Below are 23047 nucleotides of genomic sequence, written 5' to 3'. Positions count from 1 at the left end.
CTTCTGGCAATCCTTGTAACTGAAAAATTATAGCTTAAAAATTTGAAAGACTAGTTTCAAAAAGGGGTGAAGGAGAAATAAGGTGCAGGAAGGGCGAGAGGAAGGAGTGTAATTGTAATATTCGGAATAATGACCTGAAAATGGGAAAAGAAAAATGAGGATTTGATGGAAGCGTGAAAAAGATCATCTGTCGAAGGAAACTAGAAAAAGAGGGGAGTTGAGTGAATGGAGAGTACATAAATATAAGTGAACGTAAGCTGTTGATATACTTTTATTATGACCAGAGTTTTCTGGTTTTTTCCACACCTATATAAGCTTCTACAGAAAAAGAAATGGAAAACCCGGGAAAGCAGTCGAGCCTTTGGAAATCTTCAATCAGTTGAACAATTATTACTATCGGTACATTGGAGCACTGTGTATATTTCTGTGCAACGGAGGCGGCTATGTAGCCACCAATTTTGAATTTGAAAAATGACCGTTAATCCACCAAATAAACTAACCTCAAAATGAACGAAAATTTATTTAAAGAAATTGTATTAATTTTAGAAAAGGCCCAAAACAGCACTTCCACCCACCAAAAGTGCCGAACGCTCCTGCTTAACGTCCTCAAAGTGGTAAGAAATTCTCCGGCTCGAAACTCCAGCTCAACCTTTCCCTTTTCAGTCCGATCTCGACGAGTTTTATCTTTGCTTCGAGAGGCTGCTGGGGGTAGTTTTAAACGCAAATCCGAAGGACAAAAACATTTTCGCGGAACGTGCCATCGAGTTTATTACCTCGTTCTGTGCGTCGACGCAGGAGACCAGCGAGGGGTCATTTTTCGAAAGCGTTTTAAACTTTTTATTAAGCGTAAGTGTCGTTAAGCAAATTCGTCGTCACTTCGCCGTTTTTTTTTAGCTGCACGATTTGCATTCGGACGTCGTTCGATTTCGAGTGTGTCAGCTTGTCGGCAAACTGCTCGACGGTCTTAAAGGGAACGAGCTGACCGAAGTCCTCTGTAGGGAGATCGAGGAGGCGATGCTCGAACGGGTGCAGGTGAGGATTGCGGGTGTATTTGTGCCCGAGATGGAAGGGTTTTTGGTTGTAGTTCGACAGCAAATCGCAGATCCGATGTGAGGCAGTTTTAGGCGTTTATCGTTTGCAGAACGTCGAGGACGTCCACTGTGAAGTGATTCCGGTGCTGACACTTCACATGTGCAATGATCCAAGTTTTAAGGTTCGTAAAAGGGCTTGGGATAACCTTTCCCTTTCTGTACCGAGTTTGTTAAGCAGGTCGGTTGAATTTCAGGTCAGAAAGGTTTGCATCGAGAAGGTGCACGTCAGACGAGAGGTGGTCGCCGCGCTGGTGTCACGGACCCGAGACGTACACGGCGACGTGCGGCTTGCCGCGTTTAAACGGCTATCGAAACTGGTTAAGATACTGAAGGTGGGCCCGTTTCGTTCCGGGCATGATCTAATTTTGCAACTTTTAGATATCGGATCGACACACTGTTCTCATTAACGGCTTTTTAGACCATTCCAAGGACGTGGTGAACTACGTCAGCAACCAGTTCGTAGTCGAGTGGCTGAATGAGTACGATAACGATTACTTGAACCTACTGCGCGCTTTGTGGATGGATTTCATCGAGAAGCATATTGTCGAATCGACTCGTGTGATTGAGCTGGTTTTAAAGGCGTTGTTCAGGTAAGTTGGATCATTGGTGATCAATTTGGTAACGGTCGGCTTTCAGAGTACGCCCGTACGAAGAGCTATTGGAGGTCCTTCACATCGGCGACAACCGACTGCTATCGGTGAACACCTTAAATTGGGTGTTAGTGGTTTATTGGCGGATCCTTATCGAGCACTTTCGAAATGTGGAGTGCTGCGAGAATCTTCTGGACAGTATCCTACCGGAACCTGTGCATTTCGCCTCGTTCATTCGGGAGTAGGTGTTCATGTTTTATTTTAACGTTGATGGCGCTGCTATAGCAGAAATTGCTTGCTTGCGGCGCTTTTTTTGAAGGGGGCGTTGTCAGTATTGTGTGTTGCCTACCTCTCAGAAGCTTTCTTATGTACATTTTTAGCGCATTTTCCAACTCATGTTGTTAGACACTCCTAAGACCTTAACTACCCCTACAGTTTTTAAGATTCAAGAAAAATGATGACAATTAATGTGCGCAATGTTATCTTTCTTTTGGGAGCTATTTTTATTATGTTCTAGAATTATGCACTTAATTGTGTAACAATTCTTTGGTAACCCCCCTTTCCCCCTGCCAATCATAATTATCACTGTTGTTAAGCGATAGCTTTTAGATATATCGGAAGTGTGATGAGCGGCTTTCCTGAATCACAGTTTGTTCTAAACGAGTTTTTCATAATCGCGCGAGGCTACGATATATCGGACACCGTGAGTCGGCACGCGCTGACGAAATTGGTTTTGGACACCGCTCGCAGTTTCGATCTGTTTCCCGACGTCGTCGTGACGATGGTGGGTAATTTGAGGACGACGATTCCGAACTTGGACGAAAGGATCGAGCGCGTTAGCGAGACGATCTCGGACATTCTGTATCCGGCCGTCGAAGACGCGAGAACTCCCCAATACGAGTTTGAAGTAACTCTCCCCAAAGCGCTCTCTTCAGATTTATCTCAACTAATTTCCCATAGATGGCCACAATGAAGATTCGCATACACACCATGGAAGAACAATTGAGGCTGGCCGTGCAAGAGGAGGACTACGACACCGCCGCCAAACTTAAGCAGGAAATCGACGCGTCCAAAGCGAAATTTGAGGAATCGATTCCGCCACCCGTCACGAAGACCACCGACATTCCGAGCATAATCAAGTGCTTAAACATCGCCAGAGCGTTACTGCTCTCGCGAGACGTAACATGCTTAAATCCGACCCTGCGAACGCTAAACGAGGACATCACCTCCGATTTTTTGGCGCACGACGACCTGACCGTGCGGCAGAGATCTTTGGAGTGCTACGCTCTCTGCTGCCTGATGGACCGCAAATGGGCCGAGAAGGGCATTCTTATCTTCACCTCTTGCGTGCGTATCAGGCGCATTCGAGCCTTCGTTAACACTTCCCCCCTTGCAGATTCTAGCAAATTCGTTATCGCCGACCAACGACGTTCACTCGTTAATAATCGCGATAAAGTCCGTGTCGGATTTGTTCGTATTGCACGGCGAGTCGATCGTGGAGCAAAACGAGGACGAGGATCTGCCGAAAATTTCGACGACGGCCATCATCCAGAGCCTCGTCGATCTGATGAACGACGAGAACGTCGAACTGCAAGAGTGCGCGACCGCGGCCCTTTGCAATTTGATCAGGCGCGGTCGTATACACTCGCCCCCCCTCATCAGCCGCATGATACTGAAGTGGTGCAACCCCGCCTGCAGTAATAATAATAATAATGACTTGCAATCTCTCAAATCGCTTACTTACAGACGACTCTGAACAGTCGCGACACATAATCGGCATCATGCTCGAGGAGCTTCCGACGCTGACCGGCGCGTCAGACCTACTGGAGAATTGCGTACTGCCGACCGTTAAAACGCTATACAAGGCGCCGAAATCCAGCCCTCTGGCCGACGTGAATCTCTACTCGATCGTCAAATTTATGCTGTCGCTTTGCTCGATATGCGAAGAGGTGAGCTACCCCGGTTCCACATGGGGCGTTAACCTAATCACCTTTTAGAATCAAAATTTGCATTGCAATTTAGCCGTGAAAATCTGCACGGAAATTGCCGACAAGCCCGATCAAGGTATTAACGTCGTGCTATCCAAAGTACTGCTCCTGTTAGAAATGAGGGCCGATCGGGACCTTGTCGACGGACTCGCCAACATTTGCGAAGACATCTTGGAGGTGAGTCGGTCGAAATCGCTAAAAATCGCATGCGAAATTTTTCGCAGGATACCAACAACCGTGCGGTTCAGAAGAACGTGGAAAAGTTTAAGGTGCTGCTCCTTAGTGCAGGAAGTGAATCGGAGGAGATGCCCGCAATACAAGAAGTTGAGGAATGAAGTTAATTTACATTTTATGATATATCTATAGATAGTGGGTGTAGGTAAATAGTTCTAACGTGCACTTGTTATCTAAAATTATTTTATTTTGGATAAGCATCTTTAATTTTTATGGTCTACAACATTTTCCCCCATCCTCAATCACAGAGCGGCGACGAAAACCATGTCCAATGCTCACGGCGTGTTTCCCCAATTGTACATGGTTCTCGGTTCTGGTCTGTATATGCAAAAGGGCTAAGGGAGGGGTCACCTGACCCCTACTAGATTCTCAGGCGATCCAGACGTCCGTCTTGCACAGAGATGGAAGCCAATTCTTAGCGCCTCTGCACTCTCCCCCCCACCTCCCGTTACTGTCAAAACTCCATCACGCCTTCTTCATGGACACATCAAGCTCTCATTCGATTTTCTGTACACTTGCTTTACGTTTCCGTCTTCATCACGCTACTTGCAACGTCTCCCTAACGCTTTCTGTTAAAAAGTAATCTGCAGCTTGCATAATATTTTGTCATGTATAAAGGTAAGACGTGGCAACGTCGTTTTTTAAGAAAAAGAACATCGCCATAAAAATTAACTGGTGTGATGTATCTATAGAAAATTGTGTTCAGTAATACAATATAATTTTTGGAAAGGAATCGTCGAATCCTAAAAGACTGAATTTGATTATATTACCGCCACACCATTTGAGGTGGGTACCGGAGAGAAAGGGTCGTCGTGTCAAGTACGGCCCTGGCGGTTATCGATAATTGTTTTTGTGTTATGTGTGTTGCCTAACATCAGATTACGTGTACATCTGGTGATGCGTATAATCGTTCATTCAATCAATAATCACGCGATCATCGAATTGTACACGTTTCTTCCGATTATTGGTCCCTGTACCTGTAAAAATAGATAATTCTTATCAAAATTGAAATTCAAAAATGCGCGCACGTTACCAATTCCAAATTACCTTTCCCCTATAAACCCGTTGCCAGCTACCGGTAGAAGGTGTTGCCAACCTGAACCTCAGTCAGTTAGTTACTAGAGCTTCAAATGGATACGTCAGTACGGTAGGTAAATTTTAAACAATATATTTCTTTATTATGCCAAGTATATTTGTTAATTAATGAGTCCCGCATGCTTTAAGGGGGACTGTTAGTATTTCTTTTAATAATCCACCTCATTAGCCGGCTCACCTAACCTCAACTTCCAGGTTGCTGATACTCTCAACGCTAATCGCCTGCGGATTCGCCGTAGACCGCAACAACTTCAAGACATGCGAGCAGAGCAGCTTCTGCAGGCGCCTACGCGCTACCAAACCGAGCGACACCAAGTACGAGCTCAACCTCAGTAGCCTGCAGATCTCGGACAACGCGATCGAATCGGAACTCGTCGACAAGGAGGCGGACGTCTCGCTCAAGTTCGCGATAACCGCCCTCGCCGACAGCACGTTTCGCGTCTTCGTCGACGAAATCAAACCGCTGCATCCGCGCTATCAGGTCGAGGGCGTGCTGAACGGCGAGCCGCAGGTCGCCCGGCTCGAACTCCTGCAGCGGACCAACGAGGAGATTAGCATTCGTTCGGGCGATAACAAGGTCGTTATTAAGGCGCTGCCGTTTAAGATCGAGTTTTACAGCGGAGGCAAATTGGTGACCGTGTTTAACGGACGTGGTCTGTTCAACTTTGAGCATCTGCGTGCCAAGCCTGCTGAGTAAGTTTGTTTTTGTGAATTATACGACTTTTGAAAGGGTCTTTAAACGTTAATACAATACAATACACTTTTTTGAGTACAGCTCAAAGTACAAAGAGTACAAAAAAGTATTTAAAAAATTGGGTGGTCAAAAGATCATGTTTCTTTCGTGAACCACACACTCCACAAGGCCCAAAATTAAATGTCCTCTTAAAATATTTCCAAAATGTTTCCAATTTTTTATATTTTATTATTTAAATTTTCAATTGTTGCTTTAGGAATTATTTAATTTCATTAAATTTTTGGTTTTCTTGGGATTTCTGTGATTTTTTAAAATTGGTTTAATTATTGGAATTGTTGGCCGCTATCTTGAATCGGTCGCCATTTTATTAGTCTCTAATTCCGCCATCTTGAATCGGTCGCAATTTTATTAGTCACTAGATCCGCCATCTTGGGTCGGCTGCCATTTTATTAGGCTACTTACATCAATAATCCAAAAAGCACGATCTATAAAACCGTCAAACCTGATCCCCTATGCAGTCCGCTTTCAATCAAAACGGATTGGGGGGATCAGGGCGAGGTTAATAAGACCTCGAAATATATTTACAGGTTAGAATAGAGCATGACATAGGTGGTAGGGCCCCCTTGCATGTCTCGGTGATTGAAGTATAGGTTAGACTTGGGGTTCCATACATGTCACGGCGCCTATTTTTTGATTGACTTCAACCTCTAACTATAAAATCTCTCAAAGTCTGCGTAGCTCATTTGGTTACGCGCTAGCTTTCTATTTCAGGTACCGTGAGTTTGATTCCCAACGTAAATAAAAAAAATTCTATAATAATCACGTGACCGATGACACGGGTTCAAAATAACAGCCAAGATGGCGGGTGGGGCCAGACAGGCAGATGGTTCAAAATGGCTGATTTAGTGACTAACAAAATGACGACCGATCCAAATTGACAGCTTTAGTGACTAATAAAATGGAGATCGATCCAAGATGGGGTCCAGCAAAATGGCGGAATTAGAGGCTAATAAAATGGCGACCGATGGAAGATGGCGCCTAACAAAATGGCGGATCACACCGCTGCGACGTCACAGGGGGCGGGCCATAAAGACTCCGCCTACCGTATCCCCATTGGCCGATGGGAAAGACTTGCTCGCCTCTGATTGGTGTGACGTCACTTCCTGGTCCAGAACGAACATAGGTCTTCTACTTTTTGGGGATTATTTTATTGTCTTTTATAGGGAAGGTGCAGCGGCTGATTTAGGTGATGAAGCACCCAAGGTAAGTTCCATCTCCACATATTTCCAGTCGAATGAGACTCGAATTGTATAGGAATCGATTGATCCGGGTGCCTGGTCAGAGAACTTCAAATCTTTCCACGACTCCAAGCCTCGCGGACCGGAGGCGATCGGTCTTGACATTACATTCCCCGAGGCACAGCGCGCGTACGGTCTGCCCGAACATGCCGATCGTCTGGCCTTGCGAACGACGACATCCGGCGGTCAAGAACCATATCGGCTGTACAATCTCGATGTATTCGAGTACGAGTTGGATTCGACGATGGCGATTTACGGCGCCATACCGATGTTATACGCCCATAGGTAAGTCGCCGGTGTCTTTCGCCGCGTCTGATTGCGATTGTTCAGCGCCCAGCACACGGTCGGAGTTTTCTGGCAGAATGCGGCCGAAATGTGGGTCGACGTCACCAACAGCAAAGACGGAAACGTGGTCTCCTCGATCGTCAGTCTGGTCTCCGGTCAAAAACAGGACGTGCACATCGACACGCACTTCATGAGCGAAAGCGGCGTTGTCGACCTGTTCGTATTCTTGGGACCGACGATGCGCAACGTCGCGCAGCAATACGCGAAGATCACGGGAACCGCGCCTTTACCTCAGTACTTCAGCTTGGGCTACCACCAGTCGCGCTGGAACTACAACGACGAGGATGACGTTCGAATGGTCGTTCAGAAGCTCGACGAGCACAATTTCCCCGTCGACGTCATGTGGCTGGATATCGAATACACGGACGGCAAAAAGTACTTCACTTGGGACGCGATCAAGTTTAAAAATCCGGAAACGATGCTACAAAACCTGACGGCGACCGGCCGCAAGCTCGTCGTCATCATCGACCCCCACATTAAACGAGAGGGCGGATACTTCCTGCACGAGGACGCGTTGGCGAACAACTACTACGTGAAGAATAAGGACGGGAACGTGTACGAGGGTTGGTGTTGGCCCGGCTCCAGCAGCTACTTGGACTTCTTCGATCCGAAGGTGAGGGAGTACTACGCCGGCCTGTACGCCTTCGACAAATTCGTCGGGACCACGAAGGACGCCTACCTATGGAACGACATGAACGAGCCGTCCGTCTTTAACGGTCCCGAAATAACGATGCCGAAGGATTGTATCCATTACGGGGACTGGGAGCACAGACACGTCCATAACCTTTACGGGCTGTACCATGTATGTATCTTTTTTAAGGGTTAGGGGTTCAGTTCCCGTTGCGCATGCGCATACCGAAACGGCGCATGCGCCTTTGCGGCCTATTCTTAAAACGCTTTTTGTGTAGTTAAAACCGTACAGGGCGCGTTTAAGGGAGGTTCATTGCGCATTCATGGAACGCTGTTAGGAAAGTGAGTTTGCGCATGTTCATAGACACATTTGATCGGATGCGCATGCGTAGAATCAATTTTTTTGTTTCTGTGGCGATTTTCCTCAACCTTTTCCTTCTTGTGATGGTGACATGTTGATATAGAACGCGAATGAACTAAATAGATTAAAGGTCCACTCAAATCGACGCGGAAATTGGGACGGGACGGACGTTTGATATATTTGTACAGTGGGATATGCAAATATAACGCACTGGACCCGCCGCATCGGTATGCACTGTATACAGTGATATTTATTAAGGAGTAGACATAGGTAAAGTCACTAAATATAGAAAGTACCGCAATCCATTGGGCTCGTGTGTTAGAGAGAGAACGCATGATTTTTGCCCAAAAATGGCGGAAGTTACCAGATTCTAGTAACTTTAATGTTAGGGATTGTTCCACCTGTTTGGAGATATCTGTATATATTTTTATAAAACATGACAGTACTATGAAGTTAGGTTATAAAAAATGGCAGCTATTCAGATTTTATGTGTCAATTGTTTTAAGTTGGCAGCAAATTTGCCCAAAAATGGCGGATGATTGCGGTACTTTCTATATCTAGTGACTTTAGACATAGGGATTTACGTGTATTGTTTTTTCCCAGTCTACTTTTAAATGACAAAATCTCTTCTGAAGGGCGCCTAATTTTATGCAACCAAAATAACTTGATAATAATCGGATGCGCATGCGCATAATCAACCTTTTCGTTTCCGAAACGTTTTTCGCCTTGTTTAAACTGCGTCCGCGCATTCACGGCAATGCTAAGATCTTTAACCAACTTGTATAGACAATGGCAACCTTCGACGGCCTCCTGAAGCGTTCGGGTAACAAGTTGAGACCGTTCATCTTGACGAGAGGCCATTTCGCCGGCTCTCAGCGATACGCCGCGGTATGGACCGGCGACAATGCGGCGGAATGGTCGCACCTAATGTACAGCATACCGATGTGCCTTACCGAGGCTCTGGGCGGAATGAGCTTCTGCGGCGCGGACGTGGGCGGATTCTTTAAGAATCCCGACGAGGAGCTGTTGCAACGTTGGTTCCAGGTATGCGTTTCGGTGCGCCGACGCGTTTTAACTTCCACTTTCGCAGACCGGAGTTTGGTTGCCGTTCTTTCGAATGCACTCGCATATCGAGACGAAACGTCGGGAGCCCTACTTGTACAGTACCGACGTTCAGAATCGCATCAGAACGGCGATGTGGCAGCGATACGCCCACTTACCGGTTTGGTACACACTGTTCCACGAGCACGAAGTTACCGGTGAGCCGGTCATTCGTCCACTAGTCTACCACTATCCGACCGATGGCAACGTTTTCGATATCGACAACCAGCTGTTGGTGGGCTCTTCTATAATGGCACGACCTGTTACGGAATCTGGCGCGTCATCCGCCACCGTGTACTTCCCAGGGGGCGCTCAAGAGCGCTGGTACGACATTGAAGATTTTAAGCCGTTCCAAGGAAGCGGAAGCGTAACCATACCCGTCAGTTTAGACAAATCGCCCGTTTATTACAAGGGAGGCAGCATAATCCCACGAAAAGACCGACCTCGTCGCGCCTCCACGCTGACGCACGACGATCCATTCACACTCTACGTCGCTCTCGACCATAACGTACGTATGCCCGCTTTGATACTCGTAATCCCCTCCTGTTTCGTCCATAACCTCAACCAGGTAAATTCATTGCAGAATTCAGCACAAGGCCGCCTCTACATCGACGACAACGAAAGCTACGAGTACAGAAAGAAGAAATATCTGTACCTGCAGTTCAACTACAAGGACGGCGTGTTGAGTAACAGGTGAGAATTAAGCGCCGCCCCCTCGCAACTCACGCGCCAATCTCTCTTTAGCTTCGTCGACCCGGACGCCAGCTACCAGACGAGCGCGTGGATCGAACGCGTCGTGATACTGGGCCCGCCCGCCGGCGTCAAGCGCGCCAAGTTGGAGAGCAAAGGTAAGCCGCGTCCGTCGCGCCCTCTATTATTTCATGACGTTTTCAGAGCTGGGAGTTCAAAAGTTGAGCGTTAGCTACGATAGCGAAGGGGGGTCGCTTACCATCCGCAAACCGGCCGTTATAATCAGTGATATTTTTACCATAACACTAGAGGAATAATAGTTTAATAGTATTTTAAGTAGGCATTATTCAGCGTGTAGCCTTTTTTTTTACAAATACACAGAGTTTTGGGGGAATAAAGCTCAAGAAAGCACTGAGGTATGTTAAATATAATAAAATATGTGGACCAAACTTTCGAACGGGAGTTCTAACTATTAACCTAGTAATTTTATTACCTACAATTACAGAATAGATCATTTTTTGTTTCAGTTTCAGTAATTTGACACCTTAAAAATTACCAAACAATCGAATTTGATACCCGTAAAAATTAGAATTGGCTTGCGTCGTACCATTGGGAGGTCTGAAGTGTTTGGAATACCCCCGAGCACCTGGGGGAATCGATTTCCTTTTCTTTTCCAGTTATTTGACACCTCGCAGCTCAATATATGTTGTGATACTGGATTTTAAGCCAAGGTAAAACATTGTGATGGAAGAAGACCTCCTCCTCCACTGACCACGCCATGTATTTGGAGCAGGAATACCTCCTTAGGTTTTATATAGTCCTGATACAAGGTTGGTAACACTTGAAGCGAAAGAAAGAATTAAAAATACTCTTGGTGATAGAAAAAGACGTATAGTCCACCAATTTGTCCTGATACGCCGGAATCCAGAGCGTTGTAATCTCGCCTGGGCTCTGAAAAATTGTAGGAAGCTCTATAAGTTTAAGTTTAGAGTCTGCGGAAAACAGATTCTGAGAAACCTAACCTCACTGTTCCATTGCTATGGAAGTTTTGCAGAGTCAGGGCGATTTTCCAAAGCATACTAAGTTTCTGAGAGCTTTCCAGGCACTTTCCATGACTTCGGGTCATATCAGACTTACATAAGTATTATTTTACGCCTTATAAGTAAGGAATATGCGGAAAGTACTGAAGGTTTTGTGAAATCAAGTCGCTGTTTTAAAGGCGTTCTAAATAATGGAAGTAGCCTTTAGATCTTTTTTCTTCTGCAACCGTTTTCATTGCTTCCTTTTTTTAGATCATTTCAGCGCTTTGTGGAAGGGAACCAAGTAAAAGGTTCAGGAAGCCCTTTCTTACTTATTTAATAGTTAAAGGCTCCCCAGAGTTTTGTAGGCGCTTTATACCTCTACATCGCATTCCCATAGCTTTTCAAATCAATTGCGAAGCTTTGTACGTCATCAAGTTTAATGAATTTTTCTCCCCCACTCCTAACTGCTGGATGTGATAAATTGCCGAAACACTTTGTATATAATAGTAGATGTCGCTTTTGAAAAAAGTTGGGTTATGTCACAATCAAGATTCAAAGGTTATTCCGTCAAGTGCCCTGATGCAATTTTAACAGGGATTTCTTTTTCCAAAAACTCACACGATAATGGTAGAAACTAAGCCGGCGGAAGTGTCGGAGAAGGGCGACAGCAAAAAGGGGGCGAAGAAGGAGGCGCGCAAGGCCGAAAAGGAGGCAAGGAAAAGCGAACGTAAAGTGCAGGAGACGGTCGACAATGCGTCCCCGGAGGAGGACGTCTCCGTGGGAAAGTACGGAAACCTGGGCCTAATACAGTCCGGGTCTCTGTCGCCCAGTCGTAGCTTCACTGACGTTCGCTCGTTAAATAGGAATCTTGCCGGAAAGGATGTCTGGATCCGTGCCCGGCTGCATACGGTGCGTGCTCGTGGCAAGCAATGCTTTATGGTACTGCGACAACGTGAGTTTACCGTCCAGGCACTCGTCAACGTTTCCGAGACTATTTCTAAGGCGATGGTTAAATTCTGCAGCAAGTAGGTACTCCGACTTTTAAGATCCTAAACGTATCAAATCGATTTCTTTGCAGTATTTCGAAGGAGAGCATCGTCGATCTAGAGGGTTCGGTGGTGGACCTCGGCAAGAAAGGCGTAGCCGGCTGTACTCAGGGCGAAATCGAGCTGCTCGTCTCGCAAGTCTGGGTCGTCTCGGTTGCTGCGTCGCAGCTTCCCCTGCAGATCGAGGACGCGAGCCGACCCGAGAAGTCCGACGTAATTTTTGCATTTGTCGCGCGATAGCTGCACTGACCCCTCTTGTTTTAGGATGCGGAAAGTCTGAGGATACGCGTCAACCAGGACACTCGCCTCGATAATCGCATTTTGGATTTGCGCACGCCGGCGAACCAGGCGATTTTTCGACTGGAGGCGGGCGTGTGTCGGCTGTTTCGCGACACGCTCACCGTGAGGGGTTTCGTGGAGATTCACACGCCGAAAATTATATCGGCCGCGTCGGAGGGTGGCGCGAACGTGTTCGAAGTGAGCTACTTCAAGGGTAGGTGTCGACGCCGGCGCTATCGAATGTTCAAGCCGTATTTTGTTTTAGGCTCCGCCTACTTGGCTCAAAGTCCCCAGCTGTATAAACAAATGGCGATCGCCGCCGACTTCGATAAAGTGTTCACGGTGGGCGCGGTCTTTCGTGCGGAAGATTCCAACACCCATCGCCACTTGACCGAGTTCACCGGACTCGATTTGGAGATGGCGTTTCACTATCACTACCACGAGGTGATGCTCACGATAGGGGACATGTTCAATGCGATTTTCAAGGGGCTTCGCGACGAGTACGCGGTGGAAATTGCCGCGGTCGGAAATCAGTTTTCGGTCGAGCCGTTCACCTTCCTAGATCCGCCCCTGGTTTTGAGGTACAACGAGGGGCGCGCCCTTCTGGCCGAGGCCGGCGTCGAAATTGGTCCCGAGGACGATCTGAGCACTCCCGCCGAGAAGCTGCTCGGCCGTCTGGTGAAGGCAAAGTACGACACTGATTTTTACATACTCGACAAGTACCCGTTGGCCGTGCGACCGTTCTATACCATGCCCGATCCGGAGAACTCCCTACTGTCCAACTCGTACGACATGTTCATGCGAGGCGAAGAGGTGATGTCCGGGGCGCAACGTGTCCACGACCCCCAGCTGTTGACCGAAAGGGCGAAACATCACGGAATCGGTAGGTAGACATCGACTTACAATAATTATGAGAAATGCAACGTTTGCAGATGTTAGTAAAATTGCCGCCTACATCGACTCCTTCAAATACGGTTGCTCGCCGCATGCGGGCGGCGGAATTGGTTTGGAACGAGTCGTGATGCTCTACTTAGGACTTGACAATATTCGAAAGACTGCAATGTTTCCTCGTGATCCGAAGCGCCTCACCCCTTAAACGCTTCAGAGTTGTATTAAACTCAAATTATTATTTACCGTCCGAAGTTTTATTGAATTATTAGCCCTGGCCTTTGGTTTAATAGTAAAATTGTTTGAGTATTGCATTACTGGGGGAGTGTTCCCCCAGCCGACCCCCGCGTCTGATGGTACCTTTTCCAAAATCTTCAGCTCTTAGAACTCTCGTGTATTTCAGAGAAGGAAAATTGCCTAGAAAAAAATCCCATAAAGAGTGTTTCACCCTGTATATACAACTTTCGACGAGACATACATTTTTAAGAGTTGGCAACCATGCAATTTTTAGGTGGGGGAAAAACTGCCAGCGCCATCTAGAAAGCACGAATGTGGGTTACGTTTAAATTCTTATCTTGTCTTGAATGGCAGTCGGGAACGCGTCGCTCCATAAATATGTTTGTTGTTATTTAATGCAGGTTGTAATTTTTGCATTTCTTTATATCGTATTTGTGTTTTGTGTGCCGCATTTTATATTTTTTGTGTGTTTCAATCTTTGTTTTTGAAATTTACTTGGTTTAGCATGTGTGATACCGTTATGCTATTGTTTGTAATTGTTTACGTTTTTGGTGTAATGTTTGCTTAATTTATGTTTATTGATGTTGATTACTTGGTCTTGTCTCTTAAGTAACATTCATGTAAGTCTTAATCATTTTATTTTAATATGCGGAAATTACCGATTCGTTTGCGGTATGTACTGACTTGTTGTTTGTTACTAACAATTTTCTCCGTGAATGAAGCAGTCACGGGGGTGGTAAAAAAACTGTAGTCAACATTGAAGAATGACACCTAATTCCGTGATTGTCTTCGACATCCAACCGCAGGCTCGGAACCAGGGGCGGGCTACCCATCTTGCAGGAGCGGGATTACGCTAATCAAAGCACTTCAGTTTAGAATCTATGTGCGATAAATGATTGGCGATTCAATAATTTCCACATCTTGTTTTTAGTTAAATTTGCCTACAAGGCCATGTAATTTTCCATCTTGCTTTTAACAAAAGGACTTTATTGCACCAGACATGAGTCACATCCTGTACCCTTCGCCCTTCCTCAGAATTTGTTTTTCAAAGCGAAACCGCTTGCGAGTTCCGAGCACTCTTAAAAGTGCTCGAGCGGAAAAAATGCTCAAGAGCGGAAAAAGAGCTTGCGAGCGGAAAAAAAACGCTCATAGTGGGCAGAAAAAAAGCGCTCCAGCGCTGAAACGCTCGAGCACCAAGCGACCGCTCCCGGCACTAAGTTATCACCCAAATCGTTTAATCCTTAAAACCTTCATGTAGTTTTTGAAGAAAAACGTAGTTCTGTGGCGGGGGGGTATGAAATACCCCCCAGCGCTTATATGGAGAATCGATTACTTTTTTCCGAAGACTGCTCTGGAGTCTTTAGAAAGAAGTAATCAAATCCTCGTACGCTGGGGGGTATTCCAAGCCCCCCGGTACTATACGCACCCAAAAAAAACGTAGTACCTACCGCCGTTGGGGGGGGGGGGGAAATATGCGCAGCGATGACTTTTTCCGAAGACTACTGTGAGAGGGTGAGGGATAGAGGGGTATTCAAAAGTAATCAAATCGGTGTATGCTGGGGGGGTATTGACTCCCTGATGCTAAAGTAAAGTTCTCACCCAAATGGGTTTAGTCCTTAAAACCTTTATGTAGCTTTGGGGAAATGGAAAATCTAGTGGGTCTGGGAGGTATAGCACACGTAGAATCAATTACCTTTTCTCAAAAATTACCTTTAACAGTTGCTTTGGGGAAGGAGGAATCAAATTTCCATTCTTGGGGGCATGTCCTACTACACAGACCCCCAGGTGCTATGTCGCGTTCCCAACATATTTGCAGCTTGATTATTTTTTAGAAAGGTTTTCCATAAAAGGCTCTAAGGGCCGAAACTGTACGTACAATATATACCCAATAGGGCTGGATATGAGCCCTTGGCGTACCGTAATCTATACTGCCAGGGTAGTTTTCAAGGTAAACGCCCCTTCCAAATTGGAACACAACCGGGGGTTTTCAGAGTTTGTAAATGCTTTTTGTGTCTGTACAGACTATGGAAAACATTCTAGTTCAAGTCATTTGGCTACAATACCTCCCCCACACCCCCAATTCAAGACTTAAATTTGTAGTTTCAAATTATCAAAGAAAGTTTCATATCGCAAAACGCATTATTTTCATATCCCGTCCTCGATTTTATACTTTGTAAACAGGAGCGCTTAAAAATAGCTTTTATCAGCACAAATCGCCACGCGAATATAAATTTCGATAAATATTTATGAATGAATTCACACCTCTTTATCATGGCCGAGATAAACAAATCGGCGCCTTACGCACAACACGCGTAAAGTTTAAAATTGCGCGCGCCGCGCTCATTCAGTTCTTTTTATGTTTATTCTGTCTGTCACAGTCTGTTTTCCAACGTTGGCAGAACTGCGCCTTCACTTCGTAGTCATCAGCTGTGCGAATTATTTATTGTTAAAAAGCACATTTTCGGGACATTCCTCGCGAATTTCGTTTAAAAGTAGTGCCGTATCAGCGCGTTTCGTCGAAATTTGCGAAATCGAGTGATTGACGTCGTGCGACGGAATCGGATCATTCGTCTAAAAGTAAAGGTGACGTAATGGTTTTTTTAAGCTAATTATTTTGTTTACTCGCTCTCCAATTCGTTTAAAGGTAACAAACATCTCGATTAAGACTAATCGCACGTGTCCCTTCATTGACCTGTTGCAGTGGGGGCTCTCCGCTGAAAACCGCCGCATGAATGAGCCTCGCGAAAACCTCGATTTCCTGTTACAAACCGATAACTTCCCGATACTATTTCGTTAAGGATAGGTCGGGGATAGCGGAATGGAACCATGTACAGTGTTAGTCGGGCGAGGTGGTTTATTAGTCTTTTAGTCGAGTCTTTGCATGTTCTAGTTGGTGGCGATGTTGCCCCTAGGTGAACTTCGCCCTTTAGATCGTCATCTAATAAAGACCTTATTATTATTATTATTAGTTAAAACTTTTAAAGTGCTCCGGTAGGCCCTGGTTTTATTGGGATAATCTTTTGTTTTTATTATTTTTGACAGTTGGCATTGAAAATTGTATCTTTAAATTGCAAAGTGTAGTCGAACTAAATAACACCCACCCTGTAGATTGATAACGAAGCGTTTGCAATTTTTTGTAATAAAATAAGCCCCTTCCATATTTACATCATATTTAGGAACACCCTGTTTAGTGAGAGATTCGTTTCCTGTCTTCGAGCTAACATATTTTGACTTGCAGATTTCGTGCGATGGTAACAAAGGAAATCAACAAGTTAAATTAGGAGGTGAGATGGATGTCGGAGCCTGCAGTTCATCAAACGATAAGTGCACCTGCGAAGACGAGAAATCGAAGAGTACGCCGCTAGATCACAACGAGCTCGCGCCCAAAGAGCGCAAATCGAAAATAAGCTTTACGTCGTTCGGCCTGAACCTGAGACGCGGACGGTCGCTGAATCTGACCGGGAAACGGTCGAAGAAGAGCTCGCCGCTCAGCGCGCCCCCCGGCGGAAAGAAATCGTCGAAGTGGGTCATGAAGTTGAACTGCTCGAAGAAGGAGTCGAAGGGGAACGAGACGCCGGCGTGTTGTCAGTGCACCTGTTATAGGCGGACGAGCGAGCATCACGCGGCCGCGTCGCCCGTGCAGGTGATAGACGAGGAAGGTGCCGCCGCCTCCCCCCCGCCGATTAGCAACGTCGTCGCACCCGCACCTGCGCCGGCTGTGGTCGAACCGCAACCGGAGGAGGTGAACGAAGCTTTAAACCGAGGGGTTTACAGCAATAGCAGCGGAAATATTATACTTAGTGCACCATTTGTTGATATTCATTGGTGAGTACTTGCTCTTGGCTGAGCTATCACAGTTCAAAGGTCGCTGAACTGTCACAGTTCAAAGGTCGCTGAACTGTCACAGTTCAAAGGTCGCTGAACTGTCACAGTTCAAAGGTCGCTGAACTGTCAAATGTCAGCTGTCATATATGCCAAAATGTCAGATGTTCATTTGTTGTTGCTCAACTGTCAGGGAAAATGCGCGCGTTTTTGAATAGCGCGGCCGGGCGATGTGATTGGGGAGCGGAATCGCCGTACGTACCCGCGGCCAAGTTTTTCTTTTCTTTTTTCGTTTAGAACGCGGCGGTAACTTGGAGGACGGCAAAAGGAGGTCGACAAAAGTCATGTGCATGTCCATTAACCTAGCAGAGCAAGATCAGCAGAACACAGTCAAACATATTGCATAATTAGGTGCTAATTAAGTGGTACTAATTAAGTGCCCTATTCCCGAATGAAATACTCCTTTTTTTTTTAAATTAGTACATGTTCTGCCAGGTTCATATGAACTCAGCAGAACACTACCTTTAAAACCCAAGAAAATGAAAAGTGAACTAACTATTATTAGGTGCTAATTAGGTACTAATTAAGTGCCCTGTTCCCGAATTAAATGCTCTTTTTTTTTAAATTATGAACCTGCTAAAATATATAATAATTTAAAAAAAAGGAGCATTTAATTCGGGAATAGGGCACTTAATTAGCACCTAATTAGCACCTAAATATAGTTAGTTCACTTTTCGTTTTCTTAATTAATTAATGAACACCTAATTATGCAATATGTTTGATTGTGTTCTGCTGACCTTGCTCTGCTAGGTTCATGGACATGTCACGTGCGCGATTCGAATTGTTTCTTGAGTGACGTCACGCACGAAGGTTGCCGATCGCGTCGTAAATGTTTTAATTAATTGTGAGGTTAATTTAGAGTAGAGAGTTTTGAAAAAGGTACCTTGCGATGAGGAAGGTATGCAAAAATGATGAAAATCGCGCGAGGGGTTTTCTCCTGCAACGCATTGTGGAGGTAAAACGGATTTTTGCGGAAAAATATGAAAAAGCGTTTATTTTTTTCAAAAATGCTGTAGAATGAACAGTGCGAGGCGAGGCGGCGCAGTCGCCGAAGCCAAGCGTTGAAAAAATTGTTACTTCTTTAGTACTATCTTACTAGCAAATTCTAGCAACACAAAGTCTTTTTATGATCAGTCCCTCTAATAAAAGCAAACAAAAATTGGTGTGCTAAAAGTCGTACTGCGCATGCGCAATAGTAAACTCTCTTATATGTGGAACAATTGAATAAAAATTTTTATGGTAGGTTCCTCTAACAAAAATAAACAAAAAGAAAAATTGACTATCAATATATTGGTGATTTTTTGAGCCGAATCAATTTTGCTTTTACTTTTTTTCTCACAACCCATCGAAAAAAAATTGACAAACGGAAAACAGTAACAAATGGTGGCTATTTCAGGATAAGGTCCATACACGAAGACTGTGATGAAGCGGCGCGCATACAGCGCGCGCGCGAAATCGAGCAGGGCGTCGATCCGCCGGCGAACTTTCGACCGTTGCGTCGAGTACAGCTCCTATACTCGGACATAGAAACGGAGGGCGGGCAGGCCCCGCGCCGTTTGCAGTTAGTCTGTCCGCCGGACCTAACGGTGGAATCTCTCCGTGCCTTCTTTCAAAATCGTATCACGCTTCGTTCTTGCCCGTTGGACACGATCACCGGATGTCACACGCAAGTCGATTTCATTCACTGCTTAGTACCTGATCTACTTAACATCACCAACTGTAGCTTTTACTGGGGTAAGTTTCCGATTCTCGCTTACACGCGATTATCGCTTGTCTTTCAGGAAAGATGGATCGGTACGAAGCCGAACGTCTTCTCGATGGCAAACCGGAAGGCACATTTCTGCTTCGCGATTCGGCTCAAGAGGAATTCTTATTTAGTGTCTCGTTTAGGAAATACGGTCGGTCTCTGCACGCGAGAATCGAGCAGTGGAATCACAAGTTCAGTTTCGACTCGCACGATCCGGGCGTCTACACTTCGGATACGGTTTGTGGTTTAATCGAACATTATAAGGACCCCAGTAGTTGTATGTTTTTTGAGCCGATGCTCACGTGGCCGCTGCACAGAAACTTCACGTTCTCATTGCAACATCTATGCAGGGCTGTCGTAGTTAGCAAACTTGAATACGACAACATAAATCAACTTCATCTACCTAAATCGCTCAAGTCGTACCTTAAAGAGTATCACTATAGGCAGAAAGTGAGAGTGGAACGATTCGACGACGACGTGCAATGGCTCGATTTACGTAACGTTCCGCCGTAATTGTAAGTAAATCGAAATTTTTATATTTTCAAAAATTACTTTATAATTTATCTAATTACTCTAATTATTCTAATGGAGAAAATTGTTTGTCCTTTCATTATAACCGTTGGTTGAGATTTTGTTTGGGATGTTTTAAGTAAATCCGGGTTTTCTGTTTACGGCAACCCTTACATGTGGCGGTCGAGGCTGTTGTACGGACCTTTAACCGCCATATTTAACCCCAGTTATTCATAGTTTTATACGATTTCGTTGTAATATATCTTTAGTGAATATATATATAAATTTATACGCTATTAAAGTTTATTTTAAAGCAATTTCTTCTGTATATGCAATTCCAGTGGCCATATTTGAACGTTACCTCCGTCAACGGCAAAATGTTTGTAGTTACGCCACTGTTGTGTGGTATCAAGTTTCATACACATCACTTTTCATACAATAAAAATTTGAGGTTAGGTTCTTGCTCCGAGTGCCAAATTGTAACAATTTCAGAGTTGTTGAATTTCCGTTTTTTGTGATTCTAGGATAGGAATTGAATTGGAGCACGAGACTGGGCGTGAAAGGCCTTCATTTAGGTATATTACAGTCATTTGCGATGATCTAAAACATGGAAGAAATCGATACATCTTTGTGTGGAAAGTGTTACATTAAAGAAAGAAGAAGCTGAAGTGCAATAGGTCATCGACTTGAAGGAAACCACTTAACGAGTGAAGGCACGTTGGAAAGTTTCCAGTGTAAGCAATGCACGTAGCCCACAAATTTCAGGAGCAGCTTAGTATCTCACGCAACATGGAGCGTTCAGCAAAACTTTAAATGTGACAAGTGTAATTACGGTCGTAACATCAAGGTGAACCGCAAGAAATATCAGATCAAACGCAGCACCTCTCACAATTTTAAGTATCCTCACTGTGATCATGTGACAAATTTCAGGCAACACGTTGCTTTACCAAAGCCTTAAAATGTGACCGGTGTAATTATGGAACACTGACCCTAAATTGACCAACTGCGATTACTAGACGAACTAAGGGATCAGCACAAATAAGCCACGAACATGAAATCGTGAAACCCCAGGTATTTGTGAACAGTGCAGTTTTGGTAGGTACATATTTTTGGAAAGCCCTTGTGCAGTGCGCCTTTAGTACCTTTAGCTGTAACACAGCCACATCGACTTAAGTGAGGTTAAGTTTGTATTTGGCGGCGATTTTTTTAATAACAAAAATGCCTCCGGCGGTAAAAAAGCAAGTGTCCGTAATAATCTTCGATGTTAATTGCGAGAAGGAGTTTCAAGAGGAGGCGAATAAGTGCTTGATGAATATCTGTTCGACCAAGTGGTTTTCGGGGAGCAAAGACTGGACGAAGCTGATTCTGCTGAATACTGCGGAGACGAACGTCGAAAATCCCAAATTTCAGAAGGCTACTCATCTGTTGGAGGCGACCGCGCTAGTCGAGTACGACCCGAAGCTCATACTGCAGTATATCGAAGGTGAGCTTTATCATTCGGCTTATTCAGAAATTTTTTTGAAATTCATCAGTTGTTTTATGCTTCGTAGGCATCAAATTTTTTGAAGATTTTTCAAAATCATTCAAGATCCTTTGGTGTTTGTTTCTCTCTGCATTGTTCCTCATTTTCTAATTTTTCCGGCTCTCGAAATTGATCCATTGTTCTTTCTTCAGACAGCAAATTCTTCAAAATTTTCAATTCTTTCTAGATTTTTGGATTCAATTTTTTGCTCAGAATTCAATTCTTAGCTGAAGGTTTAGTTCAAACACTCATTTTGCAGATGTTAAAGTGGGCGAGGGTGACTGGATCGTTGCCTTGGCGCTCGCCATCGAATCGCTAAAAACGATCGACCCCAAGGGAGTGTTGGCCATACAGCTGTTGCTCATCTCCGATTTTTCTCACGCGCCCACCGATTTTAAACGCAATCAAATCACTTTTGTACTGAACAGTTTGGCGAACTGTTTCCTGTACGTTCTCGGGCCGAAAGTGAAGGTTCCCACGCACCTCTCGTCGTTCGACGACGTACAGCAATGGTCGAAAAAGGTGGAGTTCGTCGACGAAGAGACTCCAAGCTTGGCTATCGTTAAAGAAATAGTCGAGGGTACCCCGTATTCCGTCGTCTGCGACTTGGATTTGGGCGAGCAGTTGTTTTACAATTACCGAAATCCGGTTCCGTTGCAAAACTGGCTGGTTCCTCTAACCGTGGGCACCGAGCTCGCGATACCGACGAAGACTAAACGATTCCTACGGGCCACTTATCCTCCGAGAATTAAAGAGGAAGGCGGGGAGAGGGGGGAGTGGTCTTGGTACGTCGACCTCTGGCACGCCGCACGTTTAACATCGCTAACATTGCAGGCACCTCAGTAATGACGTCAACGCCGAGGTCGCCTATGACAACGTTGTCGGCGGCGTTTTCCGCCACGGAAAGTTCGTTCCCCTCACTAGAGACGTGGAGGACAATTTCAAGTCGCGAGAGGCACGCTGTTTTAAGATCGTTGCCTTTACGGAGCAGCGCAATGTATCAGAGGTAAGGACTTAAAGCCGCATGGACCCCTAAAGGGTCTTCAAGGTTCAAACGCGCAACTTATCTCCAGACATACTTTTGTTCACGCTTACTATGAAGCGGTATATGTGTAAATTTATAAGAGGGAACATCTTGCAGGCGATTTTGTGTGGAAACGGCTCCTTGTACGTCGAAGGCGACAACTCCAAAAATTTCGAACTCCTACTTCGCCTACTCGCCGAAAGGAAGATGTGCGCCATCGCGAAACGCATCTATCTCGCGAACTGCCGTCCGACGCTGTTCGCCCTGTTTCCCAACGTGCGTGACGGCGTTTTCGTCGCGACCAGTCTACCTTATCGCGATAGCGTCGCGGGTGCGATCGTCGAACAGGACCTGCGAGAGGCGCCCGCCGTCGACGGTCCGGCGGTGAGCGACGTGTACGATTTTCTTGGCAAGCTCGACGTCACCAAGCTCGAAAACGTCGACGAGAGCGGTTCGGTTAGGGTGCCTCTGAATGGAATGCTTTCAGATCCGATACGTTTGGGAGTCGTTTACCGGCAGCTGCAGAGGAAGTACTTCGGTGCGTGCCGTTTGTAGTGGGCAAAGTTGTCTGTAACGTTTGAAATTTTAGGTGATGACATCGTTAGCGAGGATTTTAAGTCCCCCCGCATGTTGGACGATTATGAGCCATATTTGCATCTTTTTCCAGCTAGAGCAACGGATGCAGACGGTAAAAAAAGTTGATTGTCTCTATATTTCTATTGTATTTTTATAATAAACGAGTATTTCATTTTGTAAGGCAATAGGTCTTCGGA

The 23047-nt window shown here is 45.4% G+C and overlaps 5 protein-coding genes across 9 annotated transcripts; all 5 read left to right on the top strand.

The window, feature by feature from the left end:
- Positions 1-57: 57 nt before the first annotated feature.
- On the top strand, positions 58-4114 carry LOC116180233 (condensin complex subunit 3-like). 3 transcript variants are annotated; one of them, XM_031500125.1, is made up of 13 exons: positions 58-614; positions 664-846; positions 895-1032; positions 1085-1213; positions 1286-1423; positions 1470-1681; positions 1728-1922; positions 2291-2588; positions 2642-3028; positions 3078-3378; positions 3428-3630; positions 3679-3846; positions 3894-4114. In XM_031500125.1, exons 1-13 carry the CDS (start codon positions 507-509, stop codon positions 4002-4004), a joined length of 2571 nt encoding a protein of 856 aa, XP_031355985.1. In that variant the 5' UTR covers positions 58-506; the 3' UTR covers positions 4005-4114. The 3 variants fall into 3 exon arrangements, with proteins under 3 accessions (XP_031355985.1, XP_031355984.1, XP_031355983.1); XM_031500124.1 differs by having other exon boundaries at positions 58-611; positions 1085-1423; XM_031500123.1 differs by having other exon boundaries at positions 1085-1423.
- A 788-nt stretch (positions 4115-4902) lies between these two features.
- On the top strand, positions 4903-10593 carry LOC116180232 (neutral alpha-glucosidase AB). The gene is made up of 10 exons (XM_031500122.1): positions 4903-5050; positions 5194-5691; positions 6916-6955; positions 7007-7275; positions 7321-8137; positions 9113-9370; positions 9417-9935; positions 10011-10120; positions 10172-10275; positions 10322-10593. The coding sequence occupies exons 1-10, from the start codon at positions 5034-5036 to the stop codon at positions 10432-10434; spliced, it is 2745 nt and encodes a 914-aa protein (XP_031355982.1). The 5' UTR covers positions 4903-5033; the 3' UTR covers positions 10435-10593.
- Positions 10594-11659: 1066 nt separating this feature from the next.
- On the top strand, positions 11660-13598 carry LOC116180235 (aspartate--tRNA ligase, cytoplasmic). Its single transcript, XM_031500131.1, has 5 exons — positions 11660-12164; positions 12218-12398; positions 12450-12678; positions 12730-13347; positions 13397-13598. The coding sequence occupies exons 1-5, from the start codon at positions 11764-11766 to the stop codon at positions 13558-13560; spliced, it is 1593 nt and encodes a 530-aa protein (XP_031355991.1). The 5' UTR covers positions 11660-11763; the 3' UTR covers positions 13561-13598.
- Positions 13599-15951: 2353 nt separating this feature from the next.
- On the top strand, positions 15952-20045 carry LOC116181278 (suppressor of cytokine signaling 5). 3 transcript variants are annotated; one of them, XM_031501587.1, is made up of 4 exons: positions 15952-16172; positions 16828-17414; positions 18868-19205; positions 19253-20045. In XM_031501587.1, the coding sequence occupies exons 2-4, from the start codon at positions 16879-16881 to the stop codon at positions 19729-19731; spliced, it is 1353 nt and encodes a 450-aa protein (XP_031357447.1). In that variant the 5' UTR covers positions 15952-16172; positions 16828-16878; the 3' UTR covers positions 19732-20045. The 3 variants fall into 3 exon arrangements, with proteins under 3 accessions (XP_031357447.1, XP_031357449.1, XP_031357448.1); XM_031501589.1 differs by lacking the exon at positions 15952-16172 and adding an exon at positions 16211-16233; XM_031501588.1 differs by lacking the exon at positions 15952-16172 and adding an exon at positions 16257-16438.
- Positions 20046-20172: 127 nt separating this feature from the next.
- Positions 20173-23040, top strand: LOC116181277. The gene is made up of 5 exons (XM_031501586.1): positions 20173-21211; positions 21510-22035; positions 22085-22256; positions 22392-22812; positions 22864-23040. The coding sequence occupies exons 1-5, from the start codon at positions 20947-20949 to the stop codon at positions 22974-22976; spliced, it is 1497 nt and encodes a 498-aa protein (XP_031357446.1). The 5' UTR covers positions 20173-20946; the 3' UTR covers positions 22977-23040.
- Positions 23041-23047: the final 7 nt, after the last annotated feature.

This window comes from Photinus pyralis, unplaced genomic scaffold (assembly GCF_008802855.1).
Source record: "Photinus pyralis isolate 1611_PpyrPB1 unplaced genomic scaffold, Ppyr1.3 Ppyr1.4_LG9, whole genome shotgun sequence".
Lineage (NCBI taxonomy): Eukaryota > Metazoa > Arthropoda > Insecta > Coleoptera > Lampyridae > Photinus > Photinus pyralis.
Note: the sequence above shows the minus strand (reverse complement) of the source record. Positions and strands in the feature narration are given on the sequence as shown.

What these genes read in the sequence shown, in the direction of transcription:
- LOC116181277 (XM_031501586.1), top strand. Translation starts at nt 20,947, where the DNA reads ATGCCTCCGGCGGTAAAAAAGCAAGTGTCCGTAATAATCTTCGATGTT. An exon ending in CATACTGCAGTATATCGAAG is followed by an intron (nt 21,212 to 21,509) that starts GTGAGCTTTATC and finishes CTCATTTTGCAG; the next exon opens with ATGTTAAAGTGGGCGAGGGT. An exon ending in AGCAGCGCAATGTATCAGAG is followed by an intron (nt 22,257 to 22,391) that starts GTAAGGACTTAA and finishes AACATCTTGCAG; the next exon opens with GCGATTTTGTGTGGAAACGG.
- LOC116180235 (XM_031500131.1), top strand. Translation starts at nt 11,764, where the DNA reads ATGGTAGAAACTAAGCCGGCGGAAGTGTCGGAGAAGGGCGACAGCAAA. An exon ending in ATGGTTAAATTCTGCAGCAA is followed by an intron (nt 12,165 to 12,217) that starts GTAGGTACTCCG and finishes ATTTCTTTGCAG; the next exon opens with TATTTCGAAGGAGAGCATCG. An exon ending in GGCGAAACATCACGGAATCG is followed by an intron (nt 13,348 to 13,396) that starts GTAGGTAGACAT and finishes CAACGTTTGCAG; the next exon opens with ATGTTAGTAAAATTGCCGCC.
- LOC116181278 (XM_031501587.1), top strand. Translation starts at nt 16,879, where the DNA reads ATGGATGTCGGAGCCTGCAGTTCATCAAACGATAAGTGCACCTGCGAA. An exon ending in CCATTTGTTGATATTCATTG is followed by an intron (nt 17,415 to 18,867) that starts GTGAGTACTTGC and finishes TGGCTATTTCAG; the next exon opens with GATAAGGTCCATACACGAAG. An exon ending in CAACTGTAGCTTTTACTGGG is followed by an intron (nt 19,206 to 19,252) that starts GTAAGTTTCCGA and finishes CTTGTCTTTCAG; the next exon opens with GAAAGATGGATCGGTACGAA.
- LOC116180233 (XM_031500123.1), top strand. Translation starts at nt 507, where the DNA reads ATGAACGAAAATTTATTTAAAGAAATTGTATTAATTTTAGAAAAGGCC. An exon ending in AACTGGTTAAGATACTGAAG is followed by an intron (nt 1,424 to 1,469) that starts GTGGGCCCGTTT and finishes TGCAACTTTTAG; the next exon opens with ATATCGGATCGACACACTGT. An exon ending in GTGGTGCAACCCCGCCTGCA is followed by an intron (nt 3,379 to 3,427) that starts GTAATAATAATA and finishes GCTTACTTACAG; the next exon opens with ACGACTCTGAACAGTCGCGA.
- LOC116180232 (XM_031500122.1), top strand. An exon ending in CTGCGTGCCAAGCCTGCTGA is followed by an intron (nt 5,692 to 6,915) that starts GTAAGTTTGTTT and finishes TGTCTTTTATAG; the next exon opens with GGAAGGTGCAGCGGCTGATT. An exon ending in TGTTGCAACGTTGGTTCCAG is followed by an intron (nt 9,371 to 9,416) that starts GTATGCGTTTCG and finishes CCACTTTCGCAG; the next exon opens with ACCGGAGTTTGGTTGCCGTT.